Source organism: Oryx dammah, unplaced genomic scaffold (genome assembly GCF_014754425.2).
Source record: "Oryx dammah isolate SB20612 unplaced genomic scaffold, SCBI_Odam_1.1 HiC_scaffold_19, whole genome shotgun sequence".
Taxonomy (NCBI): Eukaryota; Metazoa; Chordata; class Mammalia; order Artiodactyla; family Bovidae; genus Oryx; species Oryx dammah.
Genome location: NW_024070203.1, coordinates 13,744,094 through 13,754,725, shown reverse-complemented (window position 1 = coordinate 13,754,725; position 10,632 = coordinate 13,744,094). Strand labels below are relative to the sequence as shown.

General features: G+C 66.4%; 1 protein-coding gene across 1 annotated transcript in view; it reads right to left on the bottom strand.

Moving 5' to 3' along the window:
* The window catches only part of EPPK1 (epiplakin 1), a 13,593-nt gene extending 4,251 nt beyond the window's left edge, over positions 1-9,342 (bottom strand). Inside the window, exons 1-2 of the mRNA XM_040261592.1 lie at positions 9,297-9,342; positions 2,815-5,149 (exon numbers count right to left, since the gene is read on the bottom strand). Of these exons, the coding sequence (XP_040117526.1) occupies positions 2,815-5,115 (2,301 nt within the window). The 5' untranslated portion in view covers positions 5,116-5,149; positions 9,297-9,342. The remainder of the gene's footprint in view (positions 1-2,814; positions 5,150-9,296) is intronic.
* Between the last annotated feature and the right edge of the window lie 1,290 nt (positions 9,343-10,632).

Genomic DNA, 10,632 nt, shown 5'->3' with positions numbered 1-10,632 from the left:
GTAGGCCACGTCCACGGGCACGCGGTGGCTGTGCACGGGGTCGATGATGCCGCCCGTGGCGATCTGGGCCTCCAGCAGGCGGATGCCGTGCTCGCGCACGATGAGGTCCTTCTTCATGGCCTGGAAGAGGGAGATCTGTTCCCCGGTATATGGGTCGGTGTAGCCGGTGACCGCGCGCTCAGCTGACAGCAGCTTCTGGTAGGTTTCCCTGCCAAACATCCCTGCCGCAAATGCCTCCTGCACAGTCAGCTTCTGGTTCTCCACAGGGTCAATGAGGAAGCCAGTGGCTGCCTGTGCCTCCAGCAACACCAGGGCCGTGCCCGGCCGCAGGACGTTTCTTCTCAGAGCTTCTGAGATGCTCATCTTCTCCTTGGTGTCCTGGATGAGGACCCCAGCAATAAAGCTGCCCCCTTCCAAGTACTGCCGCACGTGGTCCATCTCCGCCACCTCCTGCACGGTCTTCTTCCCTTGACTCAGCTCATCCAGCGTCTTCTTGTCGATCAGCTGGGACCTGAACAGGTCGTTGGCTGACAGCTGCTTCCGGAGTCCCCTGAAGGTAGCCTGTGAGGGCTGCCTTTCTGAAGTCTCAACTAGGGTGGTGACCGCAGTGACCACCTGCCGCAGGGCTGTGGCCCTCCCAGACTGGCAGAGTGCTGCCAGCTCCTGCCGCTTGTGGAGCCCTACATACTCTGAATGCAGCAGGTCCCAGAGTGAGATGCTGAGCCCTCTGAACCTCCCTGCCCCAACTGGCACCTTCATGGCCCTCAGGGCCACTGCTGTGTGGTCATCCACCTCTAGCACCATGTCCTGGGGGAGTGGCAGCAGCCACAAGCCAGTGTCACCATCCAGGACACAGCGCTCCTTGAGCTGTCCATAGGTCACCTTGTCCCGTGTGCCAGGGTCGAAGAAGAACTTGCTATCCTCTTCCGTTGAGGTCAGCATCTTGCTTGTCTGCTCATCCAGGAGGCCGAGCCTGCAGGCTGCCGCCTGGGGCAGGTGCACCCTGTGGATGGGGTCCACCGCACCCCCTGTGGCCAGCTGCGCCTGGAGGAGTGGGAGGCCCTCACTCCAAGGCACAAGCCCCTTTTCCACTGCCTGCCACAGTGAGAGGGAGCCTCCAGAGCAGGGGTCTGTGTACCCAGCCACTGCCTTCTCAACCAGCTGGAGCTGCTCACTCAGCGTCCCAGCCACCAGGCCAGTCTTGACTGCCTCCTCCACCGACAGTCTCTGGTTGGTCAAAGGATCCACAAGAGAGCCAGACGCCACCTGGGCCTCCAGTAGTCTCTGCCCTAGGCCAGCGGGCAGAAGGCCATCCCTCACGGCCTGGGCAATGCTCACCTTGGCCCCTGAGGGCTGCAGCAGTACCCCGGCCACACAGCCCGTGCCCCACAGGCAAGCCCGCACCGTCGGCTGCTCAGCGACCTCGGCAGGCGATTGCATGCCCCGTGCCAGCGCCTCCAGGGTCTCCCGGGTGATGACTCCAGCGTCCAACAGCCAGACGGCAGGCACCCCGCCGCGAGGGCCAGGCAGCGTGACACAGGCCCTCGCCAGGAGCTCTGCCTCCTGTACCCGCCTCTGCACGGCCGCCTGCAGCTGCTGTGTCGTGGTCCTCCCCTCCCTGAAGTCCTCCAGGAAGCCCCTCCGCTGCTCCTCAGTGAAGTGGCAGGACTCCAGCAGCTCCCAGAGAGACGTGCCATCCTCAGCCCCCTGCGTGGCCTTCAGGGTCTCCCGCACCTGCTCATCTGTGGGAACGACAGGGGCACTTTCCGGCAGGGGCAAGAAGTGAAGGCCAGAGGCCTCATCCCTTACACACTGCTCCAGAAGCTGGGCATAGCTGGTGTGTCCCTGGCCATCAGGCGTGGGGAATGTCTTGGAGTCAGACAAGGCCAACACCATCTCCTGGTCGATGTAGCCACGCTGCAAGGCCACGAGCATGGGGAGGTGGTGATGGCTGGTGGGGTCGATGACCCCGCCTGTGGCCACCTGGGCCTCCAGGAGGCGGATGGCCTGTTCCGCAGGGATAAGGCCCTTCTTCATGGCCTGGAATAGGGACAGCAGCTTTCCAGAGAAGGGGTCTGGGAAGCCCTTGACAGCACACTCAGCCCAGGTCAGCCTGCTGTAGAGCTCTGGCCCCACGAGCCCCCGGCACACAGCCTCATCCAAGGAAATGGTCTCCAGACTGTGGGGGTCGGTCATAGCCCCCATGGCTGCCTGGGCCTCCAGCAGGGCCAGGGCCACTCCCGGCCCCAGCAGCTTGTGCTTCATGGCCTGGTAGAGGCTGAGCCGCCGGGTGGAAGGCTGCAGGAGCACGCCACCCACAGCGCCCGAGCCGCACAGGAACCTGCGGACACTGTCTGTGCGGAGCAGGGCCTCAGCACTCAGCGTTCCTGCCAGCACACAGCCCAGGACCTCCTGGTCGACGACGCCAGCTTCTCGGAGCTGGCAGGCAGTCACCTGGCCCCACAGCATGGGGAGGGTGACGTCTGCCCGGCTCTCCACCTCCCTCTCCAGCAGCTTTGAGACCTCCTCCAGGGACACCTGGTGCCGCCGGAAGCTCTGCAACAGCCACCGCCGGCGTGCCTCGGTGACATACTCCGAGTTGACCAACTCCCACGCGGACACCCTCTGTCCCCGGAACCGCCCATGCTGCACTGACAGCAGCAGGCTCCGGAAGGCCTGCCGGGTGGCCTCATCTGCCAGCAGGGTCCGTGCACTTGTAAGTGGCAGCAGATAGAGCCCCGTGTTGGGGTCGCGCACGCAGCGCTCCAGCAGTTGCATGTACGTGAGGTTCTCGTGCGTGTTGGGATCAAAGAAGCCCTTGGTGTCGTCGCTGGGGTCAGCCAGGATCAGGTTCAGCGCCTCGTCGAAGTAGCCACGCTGGTAGGCCACATCCACGGGCACACGGTGGCTGTGCACGGGGTCGATGATGCCGCCTGTGGCGATCTGGGCCTCCAGCAGGCGGATGCCGTGCTCACGCACGATGAGGTCCTTCTTCATGGCCTGGAAGAGGGAGATCTGCTGCCCGGTGTAGGGGTCGGTGTAGCCGGTAACCGCGCGCTCGGCTGACAGCAGCTTGGCAAACACCTCAGGCCCGATCACGCCAGCCCTCAGCGCCTCCTCTACTGAGTATCTCTTGTTCTCTTTGGGATCGACGATGAAGCCAGTGGCTGCCTGCGCCTCCAGGAGGATGAGCGCCGTGCCTGGCCTGAGCAGCCCCTTCCTGTAAGCCTCGTGGATGCTGAGGGGCTCCTGGGACCCAGGCAGCAGCAAGCCAGCGATACAGCCGGTGCCTTGCAAGTACCTCTGCACCGAGTCCAGCCTGGCCACGTCCTGGGCCGTGGTCTGGCCACGTTCCAGCTGTTCATAAACATCCTGGCCAATGATCTCCGCTCTCAGCAGCTCTCCCGGAGTCACAGGGACCCTGAGCCCAGCAAACGTGGTTCTGGCAGTGGCTGCAGCCTGCTCGTGGGTGGCCCTCAGTGCAGCCGCCAGCTCCTCCACTGAGAGGGCCCCGTCCATGTGCTGCTGGGTCAGCGTCACCCTCTGCTCCACGGGGACCACCTCAGAGAAGAGCAGCTCCCAGAGCGACGCGGGCTGGCCCTGGAACCTGCCTGCAGAGACAGTGGCCGTGGCAGCACTCAAGATCTGCCGGGTGCTGTGCTCGATGAATGGGAGCCCCCGGGGCTCCTCCCCAGGGCTCCCCACTGAAATGGGCAGGAACGCCAGCCCCGTCTCCAGGTCGGTGACGCAGCGGGCCAGCAGCTGCCCATAGCTGAGGCTCTCGTGCGTGCCGGGATCCAAGAAGCTGGCAGCCCTCGAGAGGTGCTGCTGAGTCTCTTTGTCCAGGCAGCCGAGGCGCAGGGCAGCCTCCATGGGCAGCCGGAGCCGGCGGGCAGGACACACTAGCCCGCCTGTGGCCAGCTGGGCGTCCAGGAGCCTGAGTGCCAGAGGCCGGTCCACCAACTCCTTCTTCATGGCCTGGAAGAGGGGAACACGGGTGCCGCTGAAGGGGTCGTGGTAGCCCATCACTGCCTGCTCTGCCACCTGGAGCTGCCTGTGGAGTTCTGGGCCAACTAGGCCTGCCCGAACCGCCTCATCCACCAGTAGCTGCCGGCCAGTGGCTGGGTCCACCAGTGTGCAGGTGGCAGCCTGAGCCTCCAGGAGCAGAAGCATGGCACCTGTGGGAAGCAGATGCTCGGCCGCGGCCTGGAAGAAGTTCTTCTTGTGCCCTGCGGGCAGCAGGACAACCCCAGCCACACTGCCGGTGCCCTGCAGGTAACGCTGCACCTCGGCGCGTGCACCCACATCTGGCACTGCCAGCCGGCCCTCCTGCAGGCCTTGGGCCGTCTCCTCGTCCAAGACCCCCACCTCCAGCAGCTCGGCCAAGCTCACAGCCCCACCCAGGGTACGGAACGTGATCCTGAGGGGCAGCAGGGCCAGCCCTGTGCTGGGCGCCTGCACACACCTGCCCAGCAACTCCCGGTAGGGCAGCTGCTCCAGTGTGTTAGGGTCCAGGAAGCCCGGGACGCTTGAGCCACGCCCTAGTTCCAACAGCCCATGCCACGTCTCCTGGTCCAGGAGGCCCTGCTGGCAGGCCAGCTCGGGGGCCACACGCACCCCGCAGATGGGGTCCACCAGGCCCCCAGTGGCCAGCTGGGCCTCCAACCAGTTCCACCCCAGTGCCCTGTCTACCACCTCCTTCCCGATGGCCTGAAAGAGGGACAGCTTCTCGCCCCCATAGGGATCAGGGTACCCAGTGGCCGCACGCTCAGCAGCCAGCAGCTTCTCCTTGAGCTCCAGGCCCACCAGGCCCTGCTGCAGGGCCTCAGACACAGGGAGCAGCTGGCCCTGCGTGGGGTCCACCAGGCCCCCTGTGGCTGCCTGGGCCTCCAGCAGAGCCAGCCCAAGCCCAGAGGGCAGGAGACCCTGCTTCATGGCAGCATAGAGACCCTGGGCCTGGCCCGAGGCCTCCACCCACACCCCAGCGATGCTCCTGGCCTGGGTTGCAGACGGGGCGCCAGCTCCCAGCGCGGCCTTCACAGTCTTGGATACAGCAGTCGGCCTGGTGCCGTCGGTGACTAGGAGGTCGAGAGGAGGAGAGGCGTGGCCGTTCATTGCGCAGAACTCAGCGAGGACCCACTTCTGCTCCCTGCAGGGTGGAAAGCCTCCGTTAGGGGCCCTGCGATGGCCCAGGCAGGTGGGAGGTCCCTGCACCCTGGACCCACCTCCGATGCCACCAGCCCTCCTGAGGGAGGAAGGACAGCCTCCAGTTTCAGCCCTTCCTCTTGCCCTGGGTCCCAGGCGGGGCTACGGGAGCACCGGGACCCCAGCGTAGCCTGGGGGAGTTGCGGGCTCCGCCTTGTCCTACAGGCCAGCCTCTGGCCGCACCCTCATTCCACTCCCCTGGGGGTCCCAGTGCAGTGACTTGGCCTCCCTTCCTCCTCGGCCTCCAGACTCTTCCTGTCTCCTCCAGGGCCTACCTCCGCCCCGACACCCGGCGACCCCTCCAGAGCCTCCCCACCTCGACCCCCTGCTGCTCGGGCCTCTGCTCCCTCCTGGCTCCCCACTGGGCTTCCCAGCCAGATCCCCGTCCTCTGACCTGCCTGGGTCTCCCGCCTCAGCCTGCCGGCGTCCCCTGGCCCACAGCCTCTCTGTGCCCATGGCTTGCCTCGGCAGCCCAGGAGGACCCAGAGCTCACGCTGGGGTGCTGGTGCCATGGGTGGGGCCAGGCTCAGGTCTCCCGGCCCTGCTGGTCCCTGGTCCGCTGCTTGGCGCCCTGCACCCCCACGGCCATCCCCTTTGGCTGACCGCTGTGGGCCCAGCCCCCAGAGCAGCAGTGACCGGTGCCGACCCTTCTGTCCCACCACAACCACATACCTCCCTCCTCTACCCCCCGCCGGTTACCTCTCCCCAGCAAGCACGTCCAAGACCTAACAAAGACCTAACCCCCAGCACCCGCGACTGTGACCTTATTTGGAAACAGGATCTTTGCAGATGTGATGGTGTTATAGGTTAGGGCGCAGTTACACTGGTGCAGGAAGGCCTTATCCCAACACAACAGTGTCCTCACAGGAGACAGATGTAGGGAGGATGCCCTGTGAGGAAGGCAGATGGGCCACGCAGCTTCAGGCCCCAGAAACAGCAAACACTGATGTGCAAATCCCAGACCCTGGCACCCTGACTGTGGGAGAGTAATCTGGTTCGAAGCCGCCCAGCCGCCCGGAGGCCAGTCCACGCCTATGTTCCAAAGAACCACACCCTCAGACCTGAGCCCGGTTACACCCATCCTCACCTCCTGACCAGCTGCCTAGAGCCCCTCACACCCTGGCCCACTCCGCAGGTGAGCTCGCTCAGGTGACCTCGGCTCCAGCCACCACACCCGACAGATGCATTTCAGATTCAACCTACCTGACCTCTGGGTCACCGGGCGTGGGGGCCCTCCTCCCCGGTGACACTTCCCCATTCACCCTGACCACAGCCAGAGCCCAGCCTGTCTAGCACCTCCTGAACACTGTGCCCAGTGGACTCACAAGGAGTCTCAAGCTCTGCAGTACCCCAGAGCCACTGCCTAGGAGCAGCTACCCCGCCCTGGCCCTGCAGAGCTTGCACCCTAAGCTCTGCTCAGCCCCTCGTGCCCCACAGCTGGGCCCACCCCGGGGCAAAATTTTGTCCCCTCCTTCCCTGCCTAGATGCTGGGCCCAGCCCCCAGTGGCGCAGCAGCTGGTCTGCTGCCCTGAGTCTGAGTTCGTGCCGGGCCCAGGCAGACACAGAAGGCCGGCCTGGATCCTTGCTCCCTCGGCCGCTGCCACTGGATAGTGTCCAAGAAGCACCGCCACGGTCCAGCTCTCCCATGGTGAGCAGGCCACGGAGGGCAGGTGCTCAGGGCGCAGTATCAGGCCTTCGAGAGACAGGACAAAGGTATCCAGTGTAGGGACAGAAGGGTGGTTAAGACCCAGGCTGTGGCAAAGATTATTAAAGGCTTCGAGTGACTGGGAGAGGCCCGGGTCTCCACAGGCAGGGCCGGCTGAGGGGGCTCCGTGGTGAGGGGCTCTGAAGGCTCCGAGCCACCCCAGCTCACAGGCGGGGTGCCACGCAGGTCCAGGAACCAGCGATGTGCAAGAAGGGTGACCTCCCAGCAGGGCAGAAGACCTCGCCACGGGAGGAGGGGCTGTAAGGCAGTGCTGGGCCCCAGTGCTGCAGGGAGCTCCTCCCAGCCCATCTGGCAGCAAAGGCCGCGGCCAGAGAGGGAGACTCAGGGACAAGGGTGAGGGTGGGCAAGGGGAGCAGGAGTGGGTCAGCGAGAGGAGACTGCGTGTCCCATGCCCTGGCCCAACCGACAGTGGCAGCAGGGGCCAGGATTGGTCCTCCACCTCCTACACGACTCCCCAGGACGAGGAGTACGGCGCCTGGGCAGCAGGGTTCAAGTACATGGTGTGACCAGGTGCCCTCATCTCTTTCCAGCACCGTGGCTAGCCTGTCGCTCTGCCCCCGGCCTCCTCGCCTCCCACCCCAGGAGCCCTCTGAGGCCGATCCCTGAGCCTGTCATGCTGCCGGGAGCCCTGCTGCCCACTCCCCCGGGGTCCAGCCCGCTTCCCTGTACCGTGTGTCTTGCTCCGGGGCTGGTTTCAGACAGTGCGCTAGCCAGAGGAGCCCGGGGAAACAGGGCTACAGGCAGCCAGAGCCATGCCTGTCAGCTGCCGTCTGGCAGGGACCAGGGTGGGAGGGAAGGGGGCACCTCACCACCGGCAAACAGGGGAGGGTTTCTGGGCCACGGGGTCAGGGGGCAGCCGGGTGGGCCCTGTGGGCGGTGCTGTCGAGGGGAGCGCCAGCACCCAGAAAGGAGGCCCAGAGGAGCAAAGGGAACTCAGAGCACAGGGGCGGCTCCAGGAGGGAGGGGGCTGCGACCTGCTGGCCACGGGGTCAGTCAGGCAGCTGGGTAACCGCAGCTGGGCCGAGGCCTGCTTGGCCATCAGTGACCTTGGGGCTGCTTCAAGCCCCCGGGTCCCGGATCAGGCAGGATGTGAGGAGTGGCCTGGGAGTGGAGGCCTGGAGTCTGAAGTGGGGACCTTGGGGAAGCAGCTGAACGAGAGGTCTGGCGCTCAAGAGAGACAGATCTGGGTGCGTGAGAGGTGTCCGGGGCCTCGGGCAGACCAGTCTCAGCTGTCCTGGGGCGGTGGTCACCAGAGAAGTGGTGGCAGAAGGCCTGGGTAGTCTTGCAGCTGGGGGAGGGGCCAGTAGAGTCCCAGCACTGGAGCGGGAATCTGAGAGAAGGACCCCTTCTGGGGCTTCCCCTTCAGGGGCCCCAGGGGACAAGAAGTGGGAGGACAATTCCTGAGGAGGATGGGGACACGTGGCTGAGGGCGGTTCCCGCCCCCCAGGGCAGCACACCAGTCTGGGCTGGGGTCGCAGACGGGCTCGCTGGCTGTCCTCCTGAACCTGGGAAGGTTTAGTTGCTCAGTCATGTCTGACTCTTTTGCGACCCCATGGACTGTAGCCCACCAGGCTCCTCTGTCCATGGGATTCTCCAGGCAAGAATACTGGAGTGGGTTGCCTTTTCCTTCTCCAGAACCTGATAAGAGAACCAAATGGCCAGGTGCCCTGGGCTGGCACAGGAGGCAGTGACCTTGGCCTTTGGCCCGCAGGAGCAGCAGAGCCCGCCCACCTGCACTGGGTGCAGGGAGTGGAAATCAGTGGCCAGACGGAAGCCTGGCAGGGCGGCGGCAGCACACCCCCCACCTCCACCTCCCGAGGGCCTGGGGGCTGGCCCCACGCAGGGGTCCCTGTGCCCACTCTCCCCAGTGGCAGGGAGCTCCCTCCAAGGGTAAGTGCTGGCTTCCCTCACCCAGCACCGGGCCAGAAGCCCGTCCACCCTGTCAGTTTGTCAACCCGACCGCAGAGCGCCCTGGGCCCTCAGACTGGCTCCAGCGGCAAACGCCCCCCGCCCTGCAAGGCAGGGGCCAGGCAGGAGGAACCGGACTTGCACGGCCCCACCCAGGCGCGCACCCGTCCGGCCCGGAAACCCCGGGGCAGGCGAGACCCCTGCCCGGCGGGCCAAGTCTCCCACACCCATGCGGGGAACCTCAGCTTTCCCACCTGCGCCCCGAGCGCAGGGACGAGGAGCGGGGGGCCCGACGGGCGGGACCCCGCCCACCAGGGCTAGTTGGGAGGGAGCCAGGCCTCAGCGCTCTACTTTCCCGGATCCTGACCTCCCGGCCACCTCCAGGCTCATCGCGCCCCCACCCCAGCCCCTGCAGGCCGGGGCGAGTGCCCCCCTAGGCGTGTGAGTGCGGCCCCACCTGCCCGGACGGCGCCGCAGCGTTCCTCTCGCAGTCCTTCAGCTCGCCGGGGTGCCAGCGCCCGGCGCCTCCCGCTTTAAACCCGCGCAGGCCCCGCCCCCGGCTGCCCCGCCCTGGTCTGGGGGCGGCGAGGGACACGCGGGGCTTCCCTCGGGCAGGGGCTCCCTTAGGGCGTGACGCGGGCCTGGAGTCCCGCGCGGGGCTGGCCGACTCCCCCACGGGCGCTCCCGCCCGCCGCGGCCTGAGGGCGTTCTCGGTGGGGAGGGGGCGGCTGCCGCGCAGCCCCTTTCGACCTCTCCCCTGGAGTCACGGCGGAGGAACGCAGCGGCAGCAGCGAGCAGTGTGAGCCGCCCGGACGGCCTTTGAATGGCATTTGCAAGGGAAATGCGGCCCCGCCGGCCGTGCGAGCGGTTTCGCTTCACAAAGGTGACTTCGTTGCCCGCGGCGGGCCATGCGGCCAGCGCCCTCCGGTCCGCGTCCTCCTGCGCGCCAGGTCCTGTGCCCCGCCCTGGGGCCCTTCTCCTGCGCCGCGGCGGAGAACCTGGGCCGCCTCCGTGACTGAGTGGCTTCCCCTCGACCAAGGAAGGGATGAGGTCTGTGTGGCCAGTGGGTTTCCAGTCTGTCCGGAACCGACAGGCCTTGCCCCGTGGGGTCCAGCTCCCAGCCTGGGCTCGGAGCAGGTGCCTCCTGTCCCAGCACATACCCCTGGGGCAGGGGCTCCGGGAGGTGCAAAGGATAGGGGCCCAGAGCCTGGCGGGCACAACTCCCAGGACAGGAACCAGTCATGGAACTTGCGGCCGGTTCTCCCCTTTGCTGCCCAGAGGTCCCCGATGGATGGGGTGGAGCAAAGCCCTGTGACCTGTCCTCCTCTGTCCTTCGTCTCTCTCCTGCCCTAGCCGCTCTTGACCAGGGCCACCCAGCTGCCTCCAGCGCAGACCACAGAGGCACCTCGGGACACTGGCAGGATGGGGGCCAGGCTTCCAGGGTGGAGGGTGCAGGGCGGCTCCCGGGGCTCTGCCCTCACTGCTGGCCCAGGCCCTCACTCACACCTGCTCACCCAGGCTTCCGGGACCCAGTGCTGACCTTTGGCCGCCTGTGTCCTGGTCCCAGTCGTCCTTCCGCTGGCCGTGTTGTGTGGTTGCCGCTGGCCGCTGAGGAGGCCTGACCTGGCCTCCCCAGTGAGCTCCAGCTGGGGCCCATCCCCTAGGACGTGTCGGGCCAGCTGCCTTCATCTCTGGGCCTGCTCACTGGACTCCAGGATCCTGTCCACGATGTCCGCTGGGAAGTGAGCCCAAGCTGGCCTGTGGCCAGGCCTTCCTGGGGCCCCGCCATTGCA